A 26,309-nucleotide genomic window follows, 5' to 3' on the forward strand; every position below is an offset into this window, starting at 1 on the left:
AAAGGAGGTTCAACCTTCCTAAGGACCCTCGAGCTGGGCTGGGTACATCTAGAAATTCTTCCAAACCCTGAGCTCAACTCAGGTCACAGACACTTCTCAAACTTGGTGTTGTCCTTCCTGGCTGTGCCTCCCTGGGAAGGAGGGGCCCCGCAGCAGCAGAGCCCACGTGATGTAGGGAAATCAGTCAGAGCGCCTGATTCCGAGGGAGAAACCAGCTCAGCTCACACACCAACCTATGAAAATTCTTTATTGTTAATTTCTTTCTCCAACAGATATATTTTTAGTTGAAATATGAAGCCACAGCAACACTTTGACTTTTCCTCTTCAGAAGATGAGACAGGCCGGGGTCGTCGTTGTTACAAAAGCAAGGCCTGTGATTGTGACAAGGACAGGCTGGGGCAGAGACCACACACTCAACCAGGTATCCACCAGGTGTGGGCCCTTTATAGGAGCTACAGGTACAAAAAGGGGGCAGCCAGCAGTGTGGCCTTGACACCTGACTCCAGGCACGACGACCTGGAGGAGGGAGATGAAAGAACTCACCTTTCCCCAGGGCCTCAGTCAGACCTCCAGGCCACTGAGCTGGGAGAGTGCGTGTGTGTGCACGTGTATATCTGAGTGAGAACACGGGTGTGCTCACTCGCACAGCACATGCACACATGCGCTGCCCCTCCTGAGAAGATGCTCTCAGGTCCCTGCCAGGGTAGGGTTGTAGCTGTGTTCCCCACAGCTGACTGTCAGCTAACCAGGGCTAGGGGTGAGTGCATGGTGGAGGACACAGGGTCTTAGCCTGAAGCTCGATCTGGGACAGGCTGATGGTGCCAGAGCACAGCGTGAACCACCCACTGACCATGGGGCTCTCCAGGGCTCAGTCATTTGGTTCCTGTGCACTTCATGACACTCAGGAGCCCCTATGGCCCGAGCCCCAAGCCCCAAGAAAGGGGAAAGATTTGGTTCTGAGACGGTGCCCCTGGCTCTGGGCACCTAGGGGCCTCAGCATCTACCAGCGTAGGGGAGGGTGGCGGCCCCCTTCCTGAGGACTGTATCTTTCTCCATCCCCTCTCCCCAGATCCCACACCTGCCAGTGATCCAGGGAGCTAGGAGGACCACCCCCGTCCCAGGGAAGGCGGTGGCAGGTGGGAGGACTTAGGGTTCCTGCAGGAACACTAGACCTGCCCCTCACCCCCCACCTCCAGGACTGCCATTCTGAACTGAGTTTGCCAATTCTGGGCCTGAGTTTGGCTTAAGGGTCGGTCGAAGGGACTTGCTTGGTGAAGGCCCAGCCAGATGTCCCAGTGGCACTTCATAAACAAATGACACTGTCCCTTCCAGGCTGACGTGGAGAGAGACCCTTCCAAAGGCAGTGGAGTGGAGGGCACGGGCCTCCAATGAGAGAACTCCAGTGCTGGCCAGGACGTATTGCGCTGGCAGCAGACAGGTGGGAGCCTGGCTGGGGTAGGTCAGGGGTTGGTGTTTAGAGCTGGAGGTCTCCTGGGCCTTGTGAGCCAAGCTGGGGCTTTTACATGGGTTCTGGGCTCCCAAGCAGAGACCTCTGCTAGATGACCTCCAGAGCCTTTTGGGGTCTCACACTGGGAGAAGCTCCTCCCCTTTCCAACAGAACCCCCAGAATGAGGCCTCAGGAAGTGGTACACAGAGGGATGGCCAAGAGGGCAGAGCTGGGTAGTGCGCCTCTGCTGGGCCCGGCCCGGCTGGCGGGGCCTGGACGGTGCTCGGCAATCCCTTTCTCACCAAGGGACGCTGGCTGGTTGCCAGCTCATGCAGGCAATGCACATAAACCCCGACTAACGGTTACCTCTAGGCTCTGGGCTGTTGGGTTCAAGACGACACAAAGCTCCTCGGGGGCCCAACTTTCCAGCTGCTCAGGGTCCTTGGGATCACCTTGCTGGTGGAGGCAGGTGCACTCATTAAAGCAAATGTACTCTCCAGGTGGACCCTCAGGCCCAGAGCCGGCAGCAGAGGGGGGTGAATCCATGGCAACAGGAGTCACGGGTGAACCAATGGGAAACCAAACACATGCACCGAAAGCCAATCAAACACAAACCCCAAATGTGAAGGCAGCAGCAAGTTCTTTGTGTAATAAATATTGCAAAGCGCACTTGGTTTCTTTTCAAGTCAAATATAACGACTAATGTCCCAGACCCTGTTTTCTGCATTCAAAATAGGGAAGCCGTTGATATCAGCAGAACACCTGCAGCCAATCAAAGAAAAAACCGTTTCCCATTAACCAGCCAATCACAGTCCCTTTCCAGTTTAAGCAGCCAATCAGACCTCTTCACATTTCTAAAAAATAACCTAACTAAAGCACCAGAGCTCGGAGAGCTTCCAGGGAAGCCAGATACCGAGGCGCAAATTTTTTAAAAAATAAGAGTCAGAAATAAAAATAAAAGGTTTCTGTTGGTCAAGATTTAAAAAATAAAAAAGTTTCTTCCTGCAGCCAATCACAAGTCCATCCCTTTAAGCCAATCATAAACGCACCACTGGTGTCTCCCTTGATGCCAGCCCCACTGAGTAGCTGTGAGGTGGGATGGGGCAGGGCAGGGTTGGGTAGGGGAAGTGGGAGGTGGGGCAAGGGGGTCTGCTGCCACTCAGCCGGCCCAGGAGCCACACAGATCTCTTGGCCCTCAACAGCATCCAGGGTGTTCCAAGGGCTTTGCAGCTACTGCCTTCGGTCTTCTGTCTCCGACCTGGAAAACGCCATCACCACGTCCTCTGCACCTGCAGATAAGGGGACAAGGATCGCTGATGGGGCTTCCAGCATTGGCTTATGAGCAGGACAAGCAAGGAGGCTGTGGCCAAGCTGGAGCTCCCGTCCACCAGGATTGCGGCACTTTCCGAGGACAAAGTGCGTCCGAGGAAGTCTTCCTCCCCTCTGGGCTTCCCTGAAGCCTGGCTGGGGACAAGGCCTGCAACCCTGCTGTAGGGCTACAAGGCAGGGCTGCCAGGGTGAGACTCAGAGGCTTGCTCAAGGCTACACAGCTGACAGGTGAGCCATGATGAGGCCCCAGGTGACCTGGAGCAGGGCTCAGCTCTGCTCACAGCCCTTGCTCCTGAGTTACCAAAGCTGGAGGCGGGGTGGCCCCTGGGAACCTCCCTCTTTCTTCTCAAGACTCACGTCTTGATGCCTTCAGAGGGTCTGGCTCACTGTAGTTTTAAATAGCCATTCCTCTTTGCAGCAGCTTCGCCTTCACCCAAACCCAACACTTCTTCCAGGGAGCATGGTCGGGCCCATGTCCAGCCTCCTGTCCACCTGGCTCTGACTGAGACAGATATGCCCACAATCCTTCTTTTTCTTTTTTTTTTTTTTGAAATGGAGTCTCGCTCTGTCGCCCAGGCTGGAGTACAGTGGCGTAATCTCGGCTCACTGCAACCTCTGCCTCCCGGGTTCAAGCGATTCTCCTGCCTCAGCCTCCTGAGCAGCTGGGATTACAGGCACGGGCCACCACACCTGGCTAATTTTTTTGTATTTTTAGTAGAGACAGGGTTTCACCATGTTGGTCAGGCTGTTCTCAAAACTCCTGACCTATGATCCACCCACTTTGGCCTCCCAAAGTGCTGGGATTATAGGCGTGAGTCACTGTGCCCTGACAATCTTTCTTTTTCTTCCTTTCTTTTCTTTTCTTTCTTTTTTTTTTTTTTTTTTGAGACGGAGTCTTGCTCTGTCACCCAGGCTGGAGTGCAGTGGCGCGATCTCGGCTCACTGCAAGCTCTGCCTCCCAGGTTCACGCCATTCTCCTGCCTCAGCCTCCCGAGTAGCTGGGACTACATTTTTTTTGTAGTTTTAGTAGAGACGGGGTTTCACCGTGTTAGCCAGGATGGTCTCGAACTCATGACCTCATGATCCACCCACCTCGGCCTCCCAAAGTGCAGGGATTACAGGCGTGAGCCGCCACGCCCGGCCATCTTTCTTTTTCTTAATCCTGAATTTGAGATTCTGGCCCAGGCACTTGTGAAATCACTTCTTTTGTTTTGTTTTCCAGAGGACAGGTTCTGATGAGCGGCCAGAATAGGCAGTGGCAGGAGGGCAAAGCTCGAAATGCTGACCCGCTGCCGACACCCACAACTGCCTGGGGAGGAAGGGGCTGATATGGCTGGGGAGGGGCTGTGGGCCAGAAGGTGATCTGCAGGGTCCCACCCTGACTCCCTGATCTGGTCCTGCTACTCTCGCCCCCTTTGTAAAAGGGCAGATCTTCACTTTGCCCCAAAAAGTACCAGTCTGGCTGCCCGTTGTCTTTCTGACATCTTGTCTGTACTACTGCAGGCATTCTCGCTGGGAGGGGGTGGATCGGAACAGGAGAGACAGGAAAGGCCACCCGAGGGTGGGCCAGTGTGGGGGGTGTGAAGTGAGGCTCCTGGCGTGTGAAATGGAGTGGCAGAGTGAGCTGGCCCCCACTCAGTGAGCCAGGTCTCCCCCACAGCCAGCATGTGATGACCTCCTTCCAACTGCTCTACCAAGAGAGGGAGGACGCACCCAGTCATCGGGAGGCCAGAGACGGAGGGCCCAAATACAAAGATGCAATGACAAGACACACCTTCTACCTGGCACTAGAGCACCAAGGTGCTGCTAAGGGAATAAGCCTTGTCACCTCCCACCGCCAGCCTGCCTTCATGGGGTTCTGGCTTTACCAGCACAACCTCCATTGCTCAGAAGGGAAATCAGCATCTAGAAGAGGGCACGAGTCGTCTGGCTTCCTGGGATGGGGCTCCCTCATTTGGGAAGCCCTGTGAATCCTTCCCCTGTCTTCTCGGGAACATTCTGTTTTCGCCTGAGCCCTAGGACCACGCAATATCACTGCAGGCAGAATTTTCCTAGCAACCACAGAATCCAAGATTACATCATCCCCTGCATGGCAGCTGAGTTGGTTACCTAACAGATGCCGACTTTTCCTGAGTGCTGCTTGCCCAGCTTGCTAATCAGAAGGGGGCTGGCAGAAGTCTGTGAAAGGGGAGTTGTCAGCAGAAGATGCCTTAGTTGCAGTGATGGTGGCAGCCCGCTCGCTCCTCTCCCTGCCTGCCTCGTGGGCTTTCGCTCAGGGACCTTGGGCCTCTTAGTGAGCTGCAGGTGCAAAAGTAGCACGGGATGCCCCAGGAGGGAATGGTGCGTCTATAGAGGGAATGGGCCATTAGCTCCTCGGAGGAGCCCAGACCTAGGGACCAGGACTCCTGACTCCACAGCCTTCCCAGTGTGTGTGCCTGTCCTGTGCTCTGAGGGTGCGAAGGAAGTAATCTTCTCCAGGTCACACAGGGACTCTGATGGCTATTTAACAAGACAATTGAAGTAAAGGATTTGCAAGAGTCCTACCCTTCCCACACTGCCAGCTGCCACCCTCTTCCCTGGCGGCATTTATAGAGCCTCCCACTGTGCTGCTGGAGCCCTGCAGAGAGGAAAAGGCCTGCAGAGCTGCGGCCTGTCTGTGCTCTCTTCTGTTCCTTAAGGATGTTTTCCAGGCTCTACCACAAGGATCTGCTTTCCTTTGGGACCAAAAAGAAGGCAGGCTCTCAGTTCTTCCAGAACATTCTCTGACCTATCCTTGTCACTGGTCGGCCAGGTATTTGTCATTCAATAAGGTCTGGCCATGAACCTGACAGGCTTCTAGCTGAGGACACTGGTCCCCCTTTCCTCTTCTCTATGAAATTTGGGCCAGTAAGCGAATAGGGAGGGTGAGCTGTTACATTACGATCATGACTCCATCCCTCAGAGCTGGAGTTTTAGAGCCAGGAGGGACCTCAGAGGTCAAGTGCTACAGTCTTTCCTTTGAAGGCCAGCATATGGCAGCTCCCTCAGGTATTCTCACTGTCTAGATGTACTGCAAAGAAGGCAGCAGGCCAGCCCACTACCTCCAGGCTGCCAGCTGGGTTTCCTATCCTGTTTTACAGATGAAGCTCTGTCTTCCCTCTTGGTACCTCTGCTGACACTGTCTGAACTTGAGCTCAGAACTTCTATTTGTCCCTTCCCACTAGATGCAGGTGAGCGTAGGAGGGGAGAGGTTGATCTGTCTCTCCTGTTCCACATTCTAACACATTAAAAGATAAGGATAGCCAAAACCCGATGACAGTGTCAGAAGAAAAGAGAACTACAGATGAGTATCTCACATGAATATAGATGCAAACATGCCCAACAAAATGCTAGCAAACTGAATACAACAACATATAAAAAGGATTCTATACCCTGACCAGGTGAGATTTATCCCAGGAATGCAAGGTTGGTTTAACATCTGAAAATCAATGACTGTAAAACACTGTATCAATAGAATAAAGGACAAAAACCATACAGGAAAAGCAGCTGATGAAATCCAACATAATAAAACCACTCAAGGCTGGGTGTGGTGGCTCATGCCTGTAATCCCAGCACTTTGGGAGGCAGAGGTGGGTGGATCACCTGAGGTCAAGAGTTTGAGACCAGCCTGACCAACATGGTGAAACCCCATCTCTACTAAAAATACAAAATTAGCCAGGCATGGTGGTGCATGCCTATAATCCCAGCTACTCAGGAAGGCTGAGGCAGGAGAATTGCTTGAACCTGGGAGGCGGAGGTTGCAGTGAGAGGAGATCGCGCCATTGTACTCCAGTCTGGGCAACAAGAGCGAAACTCTGTATGAAAAAACAAAACAGGCCGGGCGCGGTGGCTCAAGCCTGTAATCCCAGCACTTTGGGAGGCCGAGACGGGCGGATCACGAGTTCAGGAGATCGAGACCATCCTGGCTAACACGGTGAAACCCCGTCTCTACTAAAATACAAAAAAATTAGCCGGGCGAGGTGGCAGGCGCCTGTAGTCCCAGCTACTCGGGAGGCTGAGGCAGGAGAATGGCATGAACCCGGGAGGCGGGGCTTGCAGTGAGCTGAGATCCAGCCACTGCACTCCAGCCTGGGCAACAGAGCCAGACTCTGTCTCAAAAAAAAAAAAAAAAAAAAGAAAAAACAAAACAAAACAAAACAAAAAACCACTCAACAAACTAGAATAGAAGAGAATATCTTCAATCTGATAAAGGTCATCTATGAAAATCCCACAGCTCTTATCATATTTGTGGTGAAAGCTCTCCCCTACCAAGATTATGAACAAGAAAAGGATGTCCGCTTTCACTGTTCTTATTCAATATTGTCTTGAAGGTTCATTCCAGGTTAGGAAAGCTAAGAAAAAAAGATAAAAGCCATCCAGATTGGAAAGGAAAAAGTAAAACTATCTCTATTTGTAGATGACATGATCTTATATATAGAAAATCATAAGGAATCCACTAAAAAAAATTTTTTTTTTTTGAGACAGGGTCTCACTCTGTCACCCAGGCCAGAGTACAGTGGCATAATCTTGGCTCACTGCAATCTCCGCCTCCCAGGCTCAAGAAATCCTCCCACTTCAACCTCCCGAGTAGCTGGGACTATAAGCGCATGCCACCACATCTGGCTAATTTTTATATTTTTTGTAGAGATGGGGTTTTGCCATGTTGTCCAGGTTGGTCTCGAGCTCCTGAGCTCAAGTGATCCACCCACCTTGGCCTCCCAAAGTGCTGGGATTACAGGCTTGAGCCACTGCACCTGGCCCACTAAAAAACTATTAGAACTAATAAACAAGTTAAAGGTATAGGATACAAGGTCAATCTACAAAAATCAATTGTATTTTTATACACTAGCAATGAACAATCTGAAAGTAAAATTAAGAAAATGATTCCACTTATAATTGCATTAATAATAATAAAACAGGAACAAATTTAACAAAGTGCAAATTTTTGTGCTTTGAACAGTACACAACATTACTGAATAAAATTCAATACATGATCCCTATCAAAATCCCTTTCTTGGGGAGTTTTTAAAAACTGCCTTTTTTGTAGAAATTGACAAATTGATCCTAACATTCATATGGAAAGGCAAGGGACCCAGAATATCCAACACCACCTTGAAAAAGAAGAACAAGTTGACTCACACTTCCCGATTTCAAAACTTACTACAAAGGCAACGTCAATGAGACTGGGTGGTACTGGCATAAGGACAGACATAGATCAGTGGAACAAAAATGAGCGTTCAGAAATAAACCTTCTGACTATGGCCAGTTGATTTTTGACAAGGGTGCCAAGACAATTCAGTGGGGAAGAACTGAACTAATGGGTGCTGGGACAACTGGATATTCACATGCACAGGATGAAACTCGACCCTTACCTTGCAGCATCTACAAAAATTAACCTGAAATGGATAAATGACCTATATATAAGAGATAAAGTTAGAAAAATCTTGGAAGAAAATATAGAAACAAATTTTCACGACCTTGGGTTAGGAAATGCTTTTTTTTTTTGGACAGGGTCTTGGTCTGTCACCCAGGCTAGAGTGCAGTGGTACAATCAGCACTCACTGTGCAGCCTTGACCTTCTGGACCCAATCGATTCTCTCACCTCAGCCTCCTGAGTAGCTGGGACCACAAGCGCACACTGCTACACCCAGCTAATTAATTTTTTTTGGCCGAGGTGGGCAGATCACTTGAGGTCAGGAGTTTGAGACCAGCCTGGTCAACATGGTGAAACCCTATCTCTACTAAAAATACAAAAAAAATTAGCTGGGCGTGGTGGTGCATGCCTGTAGTCCCAGCTACTTGGGAAGCTGAGGCATGAGAATTGTTTGAACCCAGGAGCTGGAGGTTGCAGTGAGCTGAGATCACACCACTGCATTCTAGTCTGGGCAACAGAGTGAGACTCTGTCTCAAAAAAAAAAAAAAAGAAAAAAGAAAAAATTGTTTTGACAAATGAGGTGTCTTCCTGTGTTGCCCAGGCTGGTCTTGAACTCCCGGGCTCAAGCCATCCTCTTGCCTCTGCCATGTAAAGTACTGGGATTACAAGCATGAGCCTCCACACCTGGCAGGAGATGGTTTCTTAGATATGATAGCTAAAGCACAAGCAACAGAAGAAAAAAATAAATCGAACTTTATCAAGATTAAAAACTTTTCTGTTTCAAAAGACATCATCGAGAAAGTGAAAAGACAACACAGAATGAAAGAAAATATTGACAAATCACATATCTGGTAAGGGACTGTTACCCAAAATATATTTAAAAAACTCTTTTTTTTTTTTTTTAGAGGGAGTCTTGTTCTGTTGCCCAGGCTGGAGGGCAGTGGCGCGATCTCAGCTCACCGCAACCTCTGCCTCCTGTGTTTAAGCAATTCTCCTGCCTCAGCCTCCAGAGTACCTGGGATTACAGGCGCCCACCACCATGCCTGGATAATTTTTTTATTTTTAGTAGAGATGCGGTTTCACCATGTTGGCCAGGCTGGTCTCGAACTCCTGACCTCAGGCAATCCACCCACCTTGGCCTCCCGATGTGTTGGGATTATAGGCGTGAGCCACCATGCCCAGTCCATAAAGAACTCTTAAAAACTCAATAACAGGCCGGGTTCGGTGGCTCACGACTGTAATTCCAGCACTTTGGGAGGCTGAGGTGGGTGGATCACCTGAGGTCAGGAGTTTGAGACCAGCCTGGCCAACATAGTGAAACCCTGTCTCTACTAAAAATAAAAAATTAGCAGGGTGCGGTGGCACAAACCTGTAGTGCCAGCTACTCAGGAGGCTGAGGCAGGAGAATCACTTGAACCTGGGAGGCAGAGGTTGCAGTGAGCCAAGATCACGCCGCTGCACTCCAGCCTGGGCGACAGAGTGAGACGCCATCTCAAAAAACAAACAAACAAACAAACAAAACTCTCAAGAACCCCAATATTAAAAAATGGGTGGCCGGGCATGGTGGCTCACGCCCGTAATCCCAGCCCGAGATGGGCAGATCATGAGGTCAGGATATCGAGACCATCCTGGCTAACACGGTGAAACCCCATCTCTACTAAAAATATAAAAAATTAGCCAGGCGTGGTGGCGGGTGCCTGTAGTCCCAGCTACTCGCAAGGCTGAGGCAGGAGAATGGCGTGAACCTGGGAGGTACAGCTTGTAGTGAGCCGAGATTGCACCATTGCACTCCAGCCTGGGCGACGGAGTGAGACTCCATCTCAAAAAAAAGAAAAAAAAAAAAAAAAAGGCAAAGACTTCAACAGACATTTCTCCAAAGAAGGTATATAAATGGCCAATAAATACATGAAAAGATGCTCAACATCATCTGTCATTACGGAAATGCAAAGCAAAACCACAACAAGGCCAGGCATGATGGCCCACACCTGTAATCCCAGCACTTTGGGAGGCTGAGATGGGCAGATCACCTGAGGACAGGAGTTTGAGGCCAGCTTGACCAACATGGCGAAACCCCATCTCTACCAAAAATACAAAAATTAGCTAGGCATGGTGGAGTGCTCCTGTAATCCCAGCTACTCGGGAGGCTGAGGCAGGAGAATTGCTTGAACCCAGAAGGTGAAGGTTGCAGTGAGCCAAGATTATATCACTGCACTCCAACCTGGGCAACAGAGTGAGTCTCCATCTCAAAACAAAAAACAAGGCCGGGCACAGTGGCTCACGCCTGTAATCCCAGCACTTTGGGAGGCCAAGGCGGTTGGATCACCTGAGGTCAGGAGTTTGAGACCAGCCTGGCCAACATCATGAAACCTCGTCTCTACTGAAAATACAAAAATTGGCCAGGCGTAGTGGCATGTGGCTGTAATTCCAGCTACTTGAGAGGCAGAAACAGAAGAATTGCTTGAACCCAAGAGGTGGAGGTTGCAGTGAGCCAAGATTACGCCACTGCACTCCAGCCTGGGTGACAGAGTGAGACTCTGTCTCAAAACAAAAAACAAAAAACAAAAAACAAAGCCAGGCACAGTGGTTCACGCCTGTAATCTCTGCACTTTGGGAGGCCAGGGCGGGTAGATCACCTGAGGTCAGGAGTTTGAGACCAGCCTATCCAACATGGTGAAACCCCGTCTCTACTAAAAATACAAAAATTAGCCAGATATGGTGGTGCGCTCCTGTAGTCCCTGCTACTCGGGAGATGAGGCAGGAGAATCTCTTGAACCCGGGAGGTGGAGGTCGCAGTGAGCTGAGAGCACGCCACTGCACTCTAGTCTGGGTGACAGACCAAGATCCCGTCTCAAAAACAACAACAACAAAAACCCAAAACCATAATGATAAACCATTTCACATCTACTAGAATCAAAAAGACAGCTGAGAACAAGTGTTGGCCAGGTTGTGGAGCAACTGGAACCCTCATCCATTGCTGGTGGGAGTGTCAGGTGGTGCAGCTGCCAAGCCTGCTCCACAGTCTCTCCCATCTCAGCTGACGGCACCTCCACCTTCCTGTTGCTCAGGTCAGAAGTCCTGGGGTCTTCCCAATTCTTCTGTCACATACACTCCACACACAATGCATCAGCAAATCCCATTGACTCCACTTCTCTACTTACAAGGTAGATGCTGAGTACATCATCACTTCTGCCACCACCCCCTGGTCCGGGGTGGGTGGACTCCTGAATCCCCGCTTGCCTTGACCTCCTCTCGCTGGTCCCTGATGGTCCAGTCTCCACATAACAGCCAGGGAGAAGTTGTTAGAAACCTAAGTCAGCTCCTACCATGCCTTTGCTCAAAACCCTCCAGAAGCTTCTACTGCAAGACTGCTCATCATACTCAAGGCCAATGCCCATCTCCTCACTGTGGCCCGCAGGACCCACACACACTGGTCTCTGATGGCCACTTCACCTCCCTTTACAACACACCTCTCACCACTCGCTGCGCCAGCTACATGGGCCCCTGGCTGTACTTCAAGCACAAGTCCTTGCACCCCAGGGCCTTTGCACCTGCCGCTTCGTTGCCTTGATGCTCTTCTCCAAGTTTATCTCATGGTTCTTGCACTTCATAGAGGCCCTCCCTGAACACAACTTCTAAAATGACCCTTGTGTCTCAATCCCTCAGGTGAATGAGGTCTTTGGCACCCTCAGTGCTATTCACAGAGCTCTATATTGAGCTGACCTTCCTTTCTCCACTGGCACGTACACCTCATGTGATCAGGGACTTGGTTTTGTTCACTGACATAGTTACAGTATCTGGGCAAGTACCTGGGACACAGGATAAATCTTTATAGATGAGGAACCTGAAACTCAGAGAGACAAAGCAACTCAGTGAATCAGAGGCAGAGAGAAGACCCAGATCCAGAATCCAAAGCCCATGACTTCACCCTAGAAGGAGAAAGGAAACCACGGACCTCTCCACTTACCCAGAGCACTAAGTCTCATCTGGCCTCCTAGCGTCTTAGTTCCATCAGAATGGAACTACGAACCAGGGCTTAAAAACACCACCAAAGCAGCCCAGGGACACCTTGGAGATAATTCAACATGGAACCCAGAGTGTCAACCTAAGAAGAGCCCTGGCCCTGGCCCCCTGCCCCTACCTGGTCCCCACTTCCTATCTTCCCGGAGCCCTGCTCCCTATCTCTGCCTACTGCCCTGCCAGACACCTCACTAGTCCCCTGGCTCACCTGCCCTGGAAACCAGGGCCAGGACACTGGGAAGGGCGTAGCTTTCCAAACCAGGGCAGGGCATCCAGCAGACCCTCCCATCCCATGCTCAATGCCAGCTTTGCCCCTTTAGTGGAGCCCAGTCAATTGACTGGGGAGAAAAAATGACAAATATGCAGGAGCTTAGAAAAGGGAAGCTGGCCCCTAACCAGGGGGCGGGAGAGAGACAATGGGAGCTCAGGACGAACTCCCACCAGCATGCTGGAACCAGCTCTGCTCCCGCCAACACTCACCCTAGGCCTGGCCTGGCTCACTCAGGCTTTTGGAGAAAGCCTCCTGGGGGCCTCTGACAACTCCCAAAGTCTGCTGAGAATCACTCTTGCTATTTGAGACTCTTAAGCTGAAGTCCTTCAAAGGTCCTTTCCTGAATATACTGGGCAGCTCGATGCATTTCCTGAACTGCCAGGGCAGGCTCCTATTGGCCCTGCAGGATTATAGCTGGGTCAGCAATAGTGGATGAAAAAGAGGAACATGGAGATGCTAAAGCCCCAAGGCCAATCCACGGAGCAAGGGCATTTCACAGACCTGGTTGGGGAAATCTTGGCGGAGCCTAGTGCTGCACTAGCTCCTAATTTGCAAACTTGGAAACAAGCCATTCCCAGGCCACATGGGTGAAATGTAGTAGACAAAGGCCTGTGACCCTGATCTGTGGACCCTGTTTCCACCTTCACTGTGCCTCCCTGGACTATCCAACATGGTGGGGTCTGCTTTCACAGCCAAGAGGAGGGCTTGGTCCTGCCTTCATTTCACCAAAGCATCCAGGTGTGGGAGGGACAAGCTGACCTCCTACCCTGCAGAACTTCTCCAGATCCAGGATCCTGCAAAGTCCAACTCAGCACAGGTGCTCAGAGGTGGCCAAGGAGAAAGAAAACAGACCTGAGCACAAGTCCTTCCTCCAAAATTGAGGGCACAAAAAAGCCTGGCTAAATTCCCAAAGGCCGCAGGCCCTGCAGGCTCCGCAGATCAGGCAGGGCACAGCCCTGTACAATGTCCCTGGAGAAAAAGGGGGACTTCAGTCACAGATGGACATTCCTGCATCACCCAACTGAGAACTAGGATTCTAGGCTGGGTGTGGTGGCTCATGCCTGTAATCCCAGCACTTTAAGAGGCCGAGGCAGGTGGATCACCTGAGGTCAGGAGTTCAAGACCAGCCTGGCCAACATGATGAAACCCCGTCTCCACTAAAAAAATACAAAAGTTAGGCCGGGCGTGGTGGCTCAAGCCTGTAATCCCAGCACTTTGGGAGGCCGAGACGGGCGGATCACGAGGTCAGGAGATCGAGACCATCCTGGCTAACCCGGTGAAACCCCGTCTCTACTAAAAAATACAAAAAACTAGCCGGGCGAGGTGGCGGGCGCCTGCAGTCCCAGCTACTCGGGAAGCTGAGGCAGGAGAATGGCGGGAACCCGGGAGGCAGAGCTTGCAGTGTGCTGAGATCCGGCCACTGCACTCCAGCCTGGGCAGAGCGAGATTCCGTCTCAAAAAAAAAAAAAAACAAAAGTTAGCTGGGCATGGTGGTATAAGCCTGTAGTACCAGCTACTTGGGAAGCTGAGGCAGGAGAGTCACTTGAACCTGGGAGGCGGAGGTTGCAGTGAGCCGAGATCGTGCCACTGCATTCTGCATTCTGGCATGAGCAACAGAGCAAGACTTCATCTCTCAAAAAAAAAAAAAAGAATCAGGATTCTCCCAGGCCCAGCTCCCCACAACCATGTGCCCTGGGGACAGGGAGCTTCTGCCACACCATCCTGCAAGACCACTACTGAAATCCTCACCACCCCCCTTCCTTGCTGGCCAGAACTTCCCCGGACAGTGTCAGACATCCTGGGGTCAGGTATCTGGAGGCCTCCTGAACTCCTCAGGAGCCTTACTCCTTCCTAAAGAGGGTAAAAATGTGGGGTGTGAAAACTCAGAAATGTAACCTGAAATCTTCAGGGTCTGCAAATTCTCAGGGCTGATACGGGGAGCTCCCTTTGTGAGTCACCATCAGCAGAGGGAGCTAACTTTGGCTAAGTGCTTCACAACTGTCCAGGGAATGCCACCTGGCAAGCCCAGGGCCCATCCTTGACACACATGGCAGACCAGGCTGAGAGGGAATGCGACCACATGCTCCCAAGTGTCCAGGACAACGCCCACTCTGTGTCTCATCCCCTTCTCTGACCATATGGTTTTTGGTTGTGGTACCTTTTCCTCCTCCCATGAGCTCATTAATCTTGCTATTAATACCAACTAGCATCTGCTACCTGGCTTTCCAAAACAGCAGTGGCTAAACCACCAGCTCTAGGGAAAAGCTACCTGGAAAAACAGGACCCAGACGCTCCTCCAAAGGGAAGCATTTCTGAAGGGGACACAACTTAGGTACCAACCTGGACTGGGCCTCCTCCCAGACAAACCAAGACCTGCTGGTGGCATGTGCTGTTTTCAGCAGCTTGGGGCTATGAGCTGGGTGTTCTATACATCTCAGCTCTGATGCCCCCAAGTCCCCAGGGGATGACTTTTACCCAGAGACAGCTTGACACTCGGGTTGCTATGGGGACGGCGGTCACTGATCCACCAGGGCCTTAGCAGCCAAAGCAGCACCAGGCTCAGGGGGGCCTCCTGGGCTCCAGGCTGACAATCATCACGGGCACAGGAGGCTGCTGGGCGGTGGCACTGCAGCAGCCAGTGCTGTGTGGATGTGCACTGAGTCGCTGAGCTGCTGAGCCAGCTCCCAGCAGAGACACCAGGCCTCGTGGAACAGCCAACAAGAGCTCAGGAGGCAGCTAAAGGCCCTCCCAGGCTTGGATCCCTTGTGGTACCCCAGTACCAAGACCCTGGAGCTGATACCCAGCCTGGGTCTGACTCTGACTAACTGTGTATCCCAGGGGGAAGTCCCTGCACATCTAGCCTCAGTTTACTCATCTGCAAAACGTGATGAATCTATCCGCAATCCAACTAGCCACAGGATAACAGCTACAGCATAAAGCATCATAAACGACATCCCGCAGGGTTGCTCTTGGGGCTCTATCCCTGCTCTGTTCCAATCCCAGACGTGCTCCCCAAAATCCATCTCACTGTGTTCCCACCCTCCCATCCCTGCTGAGCCTGACACACACATGACCTTTGTGATACGTCTTCCCAGGTAAGGTGGTCATTCCCTTTATTCGAATTCCTTGGTTCCCCAAAATATAAGCTCTCATAGACCAGGAAGCTTTGATTGCCAAGAAGGGACAGAGATGACCAGTTCTTCACCTAAAACCCTGACATATCCTCTCTCTCTTTTTTTCTTTTTCTTTTATATATACACCTTCAATACAGACAGGGTCTCACTATGTTGCCCAGGCTGGTCTCAAACGCCTGGACTCAAGTGATCTCCTACCTCAGCCTCCCAAAGTGTTGGGATTACAGGCATGTGCCACCGTGCCTGCCCCATCCTTGCATATTCTCAAATTTTAGTGGGCATCAGAATTGAATCACCTTGGGAGTTTGCATAAAATGCAGATTCCCAGGCTCATCTGGCAGGCATTCTGGGGCTATGGCAGGGCCCAGGAGTCTGCATTTTAACAAGCACCCTCAGTGATTGAGGTGTGCAAATGTGTAGAGCATGCTCTGAGAACTCAGTGCTACAGACTGTCCCCTGACCTCTGCCCAACCCCAAGCTGTCATGCCTTCTTGCCCAGCATTCTAGAGGAGAATCCTGTAGCATCCTTCCCACCAGTGTCTCTACATGCACGTCCGCATGCATTCTCCAAGGCCCCATACAAACAGCACCTCTTCTCTATGGCTTCCTAGGTGGTCTCCCCTCCCTCAGCCCAAAGCCCTTTATGCATCAGTTCACACGCCCGTCTGCTCTGCTGGTCCAGGAGGTCACAGGGAGTGCTGTGGGGTGGCACCATGCCTAGCACACAGCAACTGTGGCCTGATGTGAGCGGAACTGTCCAGCCGTTGGATGCAGCAGCCCTCAATGCCCCTCTCTGACAGGGCCCGCCTCTTACTGAGGCTCGATGGGGGAAGTGTAGAGTCACACAAGGACTTCTCTGAGGCCATTCGGGCGTCTGTTTTCAGTTCTAAACAACAGAACCCATGACGCTGGGTGATGGGGTCAAAGCGACCCTCCCTGGAGCCGCAGCCAGGTGCTGAGTAAGCGGCTGGCCCTGCACTTCAGCACATTCCTCGCTTTTCTCGGGATTCTTTTTCCCCCTTTTTCAGTGACACAACTTATACACCAAATCCTCCTGGCTGATTTCTGTTCAATTCAATACATAGGTGATTTTGGGTTCAATTCTGTTATTAGGTTACAGGTAATTCTCATGTAAGTGTTGATTAAAGTTAAAAAAGATTAGCTTCCCATCCCATAGACTAGAATTCTCCCTGGGCCTGACTGTAATTTCGGTGCAGCATCTGTTACCGCCTGGAGCCCCTGGGAGAAGCCTCCAAGCCACACTCAGGGAGACAGGGGACCCAGAAAGCTCAGCAGATCACCCGCACAGCACCGGGCTGGTGCAAAGGAGGGGCCCAGCCAGCTGCCCCCAGGGAGGAGCTGCTCGAGCAGCCTGGCCCTGGAAGGCGCAGTCCAGGCATCCATCCAGCAGACACCTACACTGCACCAGAGGCGGGACGGGGGACTCGTGTGTGATGGTGAACACGGCCCAGACCCTGGCCCCAAGGGGCTCCCGACGTAAGACTGGCATGGAGCTCCAGGACACATACTGACTTGGAAGGGGTCAGAGAGGGCTTCTAGAAGGAAGTGAAAGAACAGAGGCTAGAAGGCTGTTGAGGGGGATTCCAGGAAGAACTTTCCACACTGAGCTGTAACATGGAGATCAGGCCATCACCCCTAAAACAGGGCAGGGCCGCTGAGGGGGTCAAGGGAGCAGAGAGCTGCCTCCCTCATGCCATTCTATGAAAGGAGAAGCTGTTTGCTCACAGCCTGGTTTCTGCTGATCTACCCGTGACCACAGATATTTTAACAAGGTTCCCAGTGTAACCCTCAAGCCAACTGACCTAGTTTAGGCTCTCTGGCAGCAGACCCTGAACCAGCAGCCTCAGCTTCCAAAGGTGAAAGCCTGGCTGGCTGCAGCTGGGGGAACCTTCCCTGGAAGGTCTCTTGGAGAAAGAGCGTGATCAGGTGGAGGCAGAACAAGCCTGGGAGCCCCCGTGCCAGCACACAGCTCCCAGAGACAACAAGGGCAGCAGCAGACCAGGGCATGGACCCAAGAGGTCCCCAGGCAGAGAAACAACAAGGAGCTTCCTTGACAAAATGAGCCAAGTCTAGGCAGCGTCCCTCTCAGCAACACCTCAACCAGGGCCTATTCTTTTTTTTTTTTTTTCGAGACGGAGTCTCGCTCTGTCACCCAGGCTGGAGTGCAATGGCGCAATCTCGGCTCACTGCAAGCCCCCGCCTCCCAGGTTCACACCATTCTCCTGCCTCAGTCTCCTGAGTAGCTGGGACTACAGGCGCCCACCACCTCGCCCAGCTAATTTTTTGTATTTTTAGTAGAGACGGAGTTTCACCATGTTAGCCATGTTAGCCAGGATGGTCTCAATCTCCTGACCTTGTGATCTGCCCGCCTCGGCCTCCCAAAGTGCTGAGATTACAGGCATGAGCCACCGTACCTGGCTGGACAAGGGCCTATTCTGAGGCACTGTAGGAGGATGACAGTTCTACAGGTGACTGGCCATGGGTGGCCTTTTCAAAGAGCCATCAGAGGCCTGGAACTGTACTTGCTGGGCACCACCCCAGTGCGGCACTGAGGCAAGAACAGACCCAGAGCTTTCAGGGAACCAGCATATCGGAAGGCACCCACAGGTGGAGGGCCCAGGGTAAAAATGCAGCAGAAGGTGTTCCCTGTTTGTTCTGCCCCTTTCTGAAATACCTAACCGCCCAAATCATACCTGTTCCTCAAGTAAACACCGTCCTGCTTAAAAAAGCATGTGACCGGGCTGGGTGCAGTATCACATGCCTATAATCCCAGCACCTTGGGAGGCCAAGGCGGGCAGATCACGTGAGGTCAGGAGTTTGAAACCAGCCTGGCCAACATGGTGAAACCCCATCCCTACTAAATATACAAAAATTAGCTGGGCATGGTGGCATGCGCCTGTAATCCCAGTTACTTGGGAGGCTGAGGCAAGATAATTGCTTGAACCTGTGAGGCTGAGGTTGCAGTGAGCCAAGACAGCAACACTGCACTCCAGCCTGGGTGACAGAGTAAGACTCCGTCTCAAAAAAAAAAAAAAAAAAGTTTTCTTGGAAATTATTTAAGAGCACAGCAAAATATAGTAAAAAATGCATGTTAAAAATGGGTATTAAAGCTAGGTGCAGTGGCTCACGCCTATAATCCCAGCACTTTGGGAGGTCGAGGTGGGTGGATCATGAGGTCAGGAGATCGAGACCATCCTGGTTAACAAGGTGAAACCCCGTCTCTACTAAAAAAAAAAAAAAAAAATTAGCCAGGCATGATGGCGGGCACCTGTAGTCCCAGCTACTCGGGAGGCTGAGGCAGGAGAATGGTGTGAACTCGGGAGGTGGAGTTTGCAGTGAGCCGAGATTGCGCCACTGCACTCCAGCCTGGGCGACAGAGCAAGCAAGATTCTATCTCAAAAAAAAAAAAAGGGGGGGGGGTATTAAGGTATTAAAATGTTTATGGTCCTGGCCTTGTGCTACCGATGTATGCATGTTTGTGAAAGGATGACAGGAAGCTTAACAAAGGGTAAGAGAGATTATGGCTATGTAGTAGGATTCAATGTTTCCAACTTTTCGGCTCTTTCTCTCATTCCCCAGTTTTTTACAATGACTATGCACAATTCTATAACTGGGAAAAAAGAATCATTAGCCGTTAGAGGGAGCCACACTGGCCATGAGAGAGGCCTGGACTCAGCACTCCACAGGGCCTGCTTCAGGAAGCTCTGGCCCTCCCCATTCCTGCAGCTGCCCCTTCCCAGCCGGGCAACCTTCCTGAGAAGTACTGACTTCTTCTGGTTCAAAGCCGAGTTCCCCTGGTTGCCAGGTCTGCTTAGACACCCTTGGGGACTAGAACCTAGTTCATTTATTTGTCCAAGCCTGACTAGGGGCTTAGTGGTCCCACCCCCACAAATAATAAGACAGAAGCCATAGTTCCAAGCTCAAGGAGCTCAGAGTCTGGTCAATAGATGGATTAGGAGACAGTGTGGGTGCAGCACAGCTGAGGTGCATGCACATGTGACAGGAGGGCCTGGCCCAGGCTGCAGGGGGCAGGGGAGCAAGGTGGGGATGTAGGCTGGTTCCTGATGGCCAAGAGGCAAATGCAGTGGCAGAAAGGCATGAACACGGCCATTCACTACGGCCCTTTACAGTGTGAGGTCAGGTCTTGCTCGCCAAGCTAAACAGGCTGGATTTTATCTTCAAGGCAGTGGGGAGCCACCGAATGATTTTAAATCGGGTGGAGGCCAGGCATGGTGGCTCCTGCCTATAATCCCAGCACTTTGGGAGGCCAAGGTGTGTGGATCATCGGAGGTCAGGAGTTTGAGACCAGCCCGGGCAACATGGTGAAACTCCATCTCTAATTCACTGAGTATGGTGGTGGGCGCCTGTAACCCCAGCTACTCGAGAGGCTGAGGCAGGAGAAACACTTGAACTGGGAAGGTGGGGGGTGCAGTGAGCTGAGATTCCGACACTGCACTCCAGCCTGGGCGACAGAGCAAAACGCCTTCTCAAAAAAAAAAAAAAAGTTGAGTAGAGACCCACTAATGTCACTCTAAGCCTCCAAAAGTCTCTCCAGCTGTCTGGGGGTAGAGGGTAGACCTGAGGGGGCAAGATGACAAGTCGAGATGCCAGATAGGAGTGATCTGAAGCAGTGAGACAAGAGTGAATATGGGCTCAGTCCAAGAGGGGGCTCGAAAGGAGAGGGAGAGAATGAAGCAGGTCCAAGGAGCCTTACGATGGACTCAGTAATCAATCAGGTTCCTGGGGAAGAGAGGAGTCCAGGCTGAGTCCTCAGGTGCTGCATACTTGCTGGGCATTGGTCAGGGCAGAGCACAGGTGGAAAATCCATGTTGGCTGGGCATGGGTGGTTGTGGTGATGCTGGCCAACAGTCAGCTGACCATGCTGTCGGTTGAGGTCACAGGAGTGCGTGTGGGACACGGAGAAGAGAAGAGGCAACCCTGGAGGATGCCAGTGTGACTGAGGGAAGGGAGTGGAAAACAGCTGGTGGGGGTGACGTGAAGGACAAGGGAGGGAAAGGAGGCTGTCATTGGTGGTCTCAGCCCAGCAGAGGCCAGGCAGGCTGGGAAATGGCGGGCCACTGGGGCCTCTGCTGGAACCACTGGTGAGGCCTTAAGGGTAGGCCCCCACCCCCAGGGTCTCCAGCACCTGCCTGGCTCCCCACAGATACTCAACAAATGTGACTGAGGAAAGAATCGAAGAGTGGGGGGTAAAGGGGTGCCTATGGCCCCCTCCCTGGGCCTCAAGGAAAAGAGCAGTGCCTTAAGTACCAGACCCCTCCAGCCCTGGAGGGGAAGCATGTGCAGGGCTAAAGGTGGCGGCCAGACCCTCAGGACCAATATCGGGTGCTGTCTGTTGGAGGGTCTGCCTCAGACCCCCTGCTAGGGGAGTCCCCGGGGACATGGCGTCTCCTCTGGCTCAGGGAACACTTAGAGCAGCCTGGAGCATTTGCTGAGAGACATCGCCACCTAGTGGGCAGGAGGTGCGCAGCAGGCCATTATCTGCAGGCTCCAGGCCTTTGGAGTCCATCATGGCAGTCCCGGCACCCTGCTCTGGCCCCTGCATCCTGCCCCAATCCCTGGAGACAACAATCCAGGGCTTCTGCCACCTAAGCAGTGTCTCCGCCTCTGACAGCAGGACCCTGCAGCATCAGCTGAGATTGGCTCTGCGATGGAGAAGGTTGGCAGGTGAGATTTTAACAGAGATTCATTTGGCCACATGGCGCAGGCAGAGATGCAGGGTCCTGCCCACACATGGTAAGTTCATTATGGGAATGGGTTGACTGCAGTTCTGTTGTTATTGTTGTGTGTGTTTGTGGTGTCGTTAGGCTCGCAAAGAAAATACTATCCTTGTGAAACGCTTCCAGGCATAGCTGACCCCTCCCCTCTCCACTCCCAGTCCACAGAATTCTCAGAGCCTCCTGCAACTCAGGTCTCCTGTGTGGCTCAGGCCCCGGCAGCCAGGTCAGAGGTAGGGGCGCCCCAGCAGCAGGGAATGACTCCCACCACCTATTCCCCAACAATTCCCTGGGGTCCTCCCTGGCTCCAGCTTCAGCTCCAGGAGCCCTCTCTCTAGAGAAAGAAGTAGCTGTGGACACCAACCACCCCGAAGGGCCCAGACTCCACAGCCCACACAGTTGGTCACAGCTGCCGGCTTGCTCCGACTGCTCAGCAGTTTCAGGGCAAGGTCAACAGCTAAGTGGGGTCACTGACTTTCCTCAACAATTTGGCAGAGTTCATTTTTATTCTCAACTGTTGGTTCAGGTAGGCAAGATAAAGAGTTCTCCTAAAATATTTTAACTTTCCCTTATGACAAAGAAACAAATGTACAATGTTAAAATATCTGTTTTACAAAAATGTGTGTCTCAGAAAGTTAAAGTTTCTTATATAGTCCCATCCCCCTAACAATTTTTTATTGTTGTTTGAGACAGAGTCTTGCTCTGTCGTCCAGGCTGGAGTGCAGTGGCATGATCTCAGCTCACTGCAAGCTCCGTCTCCTGGGTTCATGGCCATCCTCCTGCCTCAGCTTCCTGAGCAGCTGGGACCACAGGCACCTGCCACGACGCCTGGCTTTTTTTTTTTTTGAGATGGAGTCTTGCTCTGTTGCCCAGGCTGGACATGCAGTAGTGAGATCTCGGCGCACTGCAGCCCCTGCCTCCCAGGTTAAAGTGATTCTCCTGCCTTAGCCTCCCAAGTAGCTGGAATTACAGGTGCATGCTACTATGCCCAGCTAAATTTTGTATTTTTAGTATAGATGGGGTTTCACCATGCTGGCCAGGCTGGTCTCGAACTCCTGACCTCAGATGATCCACCCACCTTGGCCTCCCAAAGTGCTGGGATTACAGGCATGAGCCACGGCACCCGGCCTATTGCTGCTTTTTATACTGACATATGATCCTACATTTTGATGTCTCTTATTTTGATTTTTTCCCAAGAGTATTCAACTGGAGGCTTTCTTACCATCCCAGCTCAAATTCAGGTTAACTCAGTGACCAAGACCAGGTGGGAAGGAAGGTGAGTCCCCAGGGACTCAGAAGCCTGAAGGTTTCAGGTTGACATGAGTCAGAAGCCAGGGTAGAGGGTGCCATGCTAGAAACCCAGATTAGCCCTGGAAGAGAAGAGACCTCACCCAAGAGATCCCAGGATGGGGCGGAAGCCAGCGCCACACAGAACAGGCTGCTGCATGATCCAGGAGGCACACCTGGGCAGACACACCCAGGCAGGCTGTGCGTGGTGAGCTGCTGTCCCAGGGAGCTCCCTGAGCTTCTGCTGAGTTTCTGCTGAGTTGGGTGCACAAGCCAGGTCACACCCAGCATTGGCGCTTGGGAACAGGCCCGTGTGCCAGGGCAGAGCCCTAAGATATCCAGGAGAACAAGGGTTGGCTGGTGATCTAGGTCAGGCCCCGCATGCCAGCTTCATAGCACAGCAAACGCAGCCGTCAGCACTCTGCTTCTGGGCGCCCGCTCGTGTCTGGACATGCCACAGGTTGCAATATTTCATGGCCAGTCATTCCAACAAAGCATAAAGAGAATAAAAGGAAAGGACTCTATGGAGATGCTGGTCAGAATACTGGGCCTCCATGTCATGATAAGCCTTTTAGAGAAGAAGAACCTTGCTAAGCAGCCAAGGGACATGGAGCTGTCCAGTAGCCATGTGGGTCATGGGCAAGATGGCAGACAGCGAAGCGCTCCTCAGGCACAGGTGCACATCCTGGGACTCCCAGTAACCAGCTAGCTGCATGGCCAAGTGACTTACTGCTCCCAAATCCCAGTTTCCTTGCCTGTTAAGTGGAAGCATTAATAATACAAATTGTAGCTACCCACAATAGAATGAAGCAATGGTGCTTGCTACACAACTCACACCCTGCCTGCTACCATGCTGATTGGTTGAGGTCACCCAAAAAAGATAGAACTCCCTCAGGTGCACAGAGACATCAGGCCTTTGGCACATTCCTCCTGGCCACAGCCAGCACCACACCACCTACAATGTGCTCAGGACAACAGTGACAGCATTGTCCTAGCACACAAGGGCAGTTTCTCTCTCCTGGACAGGGTGCTGGGTGGGTAGGGGTCAGGCCAAAGGTTAAGGAAATGCAATAAGCAGTCTCTGCAGTTATGAGGGCACCCAGACATCTCCATTTCCTGCCTCTTCCTGCCATTTGTCTGGTAGAGTCTTTGGCTCCCACCTGAGGAAGGAGATGGGATCAGGTGGGAGGCTCCGGAGGCTCCCTGGCTCAGCTCTGTGGGTGGAGGGAGCTGTAGCCCCTCCTAGGCAGTCCTGGGTCTCATGGATCACCTATCAAAAAGGGCTGGAGCTACACTTTCTAAGGGAAGCCACTGCCCCAGCCCCTCTGCCGCCGACTCACCCTGGTCAATGGAGTGCGGAGGCAGCTGGCTGAGCTGGCTGTTGACCACCCCTGCATAGGTGCGCAGGAACTCCTCCTCGCTGGCTGTCAGCTGCAGGAGAGAGCTGTGGTGAGGGGCAGCATGCACCTGTTCCCTGAAAGGCACCTGCACCCCTAGAGGCACCGCCCAGGCCTGCTTGGTTCCTGGATGGTGCGTCCTCCTTTGCTCCTCAGGCCTCTGTTCCTGAGATTTGACCCCTTTGCTTTCAGGGCCAGCACACCCCGCTCCCACCCTGCTTAAACTTGGTCCAGGGGTCCAAAGGCCTTGCCACTCAGACTGAATCTGAGATTAGGGTATGGTCTAGTACAGGTCAGTGGAAGACATAGGTCCTGCCCAGAAGGCTGAGGGGCGATTTCATGTCCCTCCGCTCTTTTTGAGAAATACCCCTGTACCCGCATGCCTGCTGCCGTCTCAGCTCCTGTCCTGCCAAGTTGTCCCTGAGCTGCCCCCCTGGGAGAGAAGACTTTCGGGGTTGCGAGGGGGAGAAAAAGAAGGTCAGGGCCTTGAGGCTCTCACCCGTCTGGCCCCAACCCGGCATGGGGGTGGGCAGACTGCCCAGCAGTGCCCCTAGAACTCGAAGCGCTAGGCTCTGTGCCTGGGGGGCCGGAAGCAGCCCTAGAGCCAAGCCATAGGCCCAGCGGCCCCTCCTCAGCCCGTGGCTCCGCAGGAGGCAGCTGCAGTGGCTCCGCCCCACAACAGCCCAGCAGGGCCCCTCCCTGGGAGCCCCTCCCTGGGGGCCCACTGCCTGACATCCCGCAGGCACTCACGTTTGATCCCATCTTCCGCAGCATGAGCAGCACTCGGACCTTCTGCTGAATGTACATCTCCTCCGGACTCTTCCCGGGAGCTCCCTCGCGGTTCATCCCCCTGCCCGGCTCTGGGGACTCCTGCAGAGCAAGCAACAGCATCAAAAGGGAAGAGATCAGGATGTGACATACTGGGACACTGACACCTGCTAGTGATCCTCACTCCTCCCAGGAGCCCCTTTCCACCCACAGTCTCCCTTCTGGGAGCGTGGGGCAGGTGGCGAGGTACAGGGTTCCTCCCTCACCCACGCTGATCCCAGCCAGCTGGACTGAGCAGCTCTGTTCTCCAGCACGTGCTGCAGGGGCTGGCCTGCCTGCTTCCTCTGTGCATGGAGCTGCTGGGTCCAGGGAAACTGAGATGACTGAACTGCTGGTTATTTCTGCCTGCCAGTCACCCCAGAGCAAAGCTCCTGCTATAAGCCCTAAGACACGTGGTGCATGAAGCCCCAAATGTTCCAGGTTTTCAGAAGAAGCAACTTCCACAAGGGGCAAAAAAGTGATGGGATCAGAGGCAGCTGGTTAGGGTCTTTGGCTCAAGAAACCGTGCGATCATTGCCCAGCCCCCAAACACTGAGACGGCTCCCTCGGCAAAAGCCCCTGACAAGTTTAAGAGGCCAGGGTTGTGGCTCCTGGGCTGGACTCCAAGAGGTCCCTCGATGGAAAGACAGTGGCCCAGGGCTGTAGGGCTTGCTACCTCAGCCCTCACAAACCCACCCCACCTGTCAGAGGGTAGCTCCTGCAGGCAGCTGGGAAGGCCAGCAGCGTGTCCACGTGCAGCAGGGACCTAACCTGTAGAAAGCCCCAGGAGAGATGTCCAGAGCCCCCTCCCTCCAGGAGGAGCTGGAGGAGAGGAAGCTGGGTATGGAGGGGCTTGGGTTACACACTGGTAACTCCTGGATGAGTCAGAAATAACACAGCAGCTGCTGGGGTGGAGCCTTATCAGCCCTGGTGCCAAGGAACTGCGCTCGGGGAACCACAGAACCAAGCTGGAGAGCCAAGAACACTCCTTGCACCATCCGTCCCTCCAGGACCAGCAAGCCCTGGACCAACGGGCTTTCCCAGGCAGGGTGGCTCTCTGTGCAGAGGGCAGCCTCAGCAATGTGCCAGAGCCTGGGCAGCAGCCTCCCTGTAGGTACTTGTCAACTGCTCATTCCCCATAAGCTAATGGGGCCCTCGCCCTAAAAGTGCACACAATAAGCTAATAGCAGCTGCATGCTTGATGTGGCACAGGTCTCTTTCCAGCAACTTCTGCTAAATCCCTATAGCACAGACTCTCTTACTCTGATGTTTGCTCCTCTTCCACCTCCTCCTGGGCTCAGAAAACAGCCTACGTGGTAACTGGGAGCTAGGAAAGAGGAGTAAACTGCCCCAGGAGTGGTCTCTGATGAGAGGGACCCCCAGCCACTCCCCAGGGCCAGGGTGCACCCCAGCGTGGGGAAGGCCGTAACTTCCTGTGCAGCTGAGCAGGGAAGCTCTGTTCTGGGGCATTA

The 26,309-nt window shown here is 52.7% G+C and overlaps 1 protein-coding gene across 4 annotated transcripts in view; it reads right to left on the reverse strand.

Moving 5' to 3' along the window:
- Nucleotides 1-230: 230 nt before the first annotated feature.
- Nucleotides 231-26,309, reverse strand: part of CTNNBIP1 (catenin beta interacting protein 1) — a 65,483-nt gene continuing 39,404 nt past the window's right edge. For 2 of the 4 annotated variants that reach the window (XM_025401098.1, XM_025401108.1), the window contains 3 exons: nucleotides 24,781-24,900; nucleotides 23,974-24,064; nucleotides 231-2,736 (listed from right to left, as the gene is read on the reverse strand). In XM_025401098.1, coding sequence (XP_025256883.1) covers nucleotides 2,678-2,736; nucleotides 23,974-24,064; nucleotides 24,781-24,876 — 246 coding nt within the window. In that variant the 5' untranslated portion in view covers nucleotides 24,877-24,900 and the 3' untranslated portion in view covers nucleotides 231-2,677. The remainder of the gene's footprint in view (nucleotides 2,737-23,973; nucleotides 24,065-24,780; nucleotides 24,901-26,309) is intronic. The other 2 variants (XM_025401076.1, XM_025401087.1) reach the window with 1 other exon arrangement.

This window comes from Theropithecus gelada, chromosome 1 (assembly GCF_003255815.1).
Source record: "Theropithecus gelada isolate Dixy chromosome 1, Tgel_1.0, whole genome shotgun sequence".
NCBI lineage: Eukaryota > Metazoa > Chordata > Mammalia > Primates > Cercopithecidae > Theropithecus > Theropithecus gelada.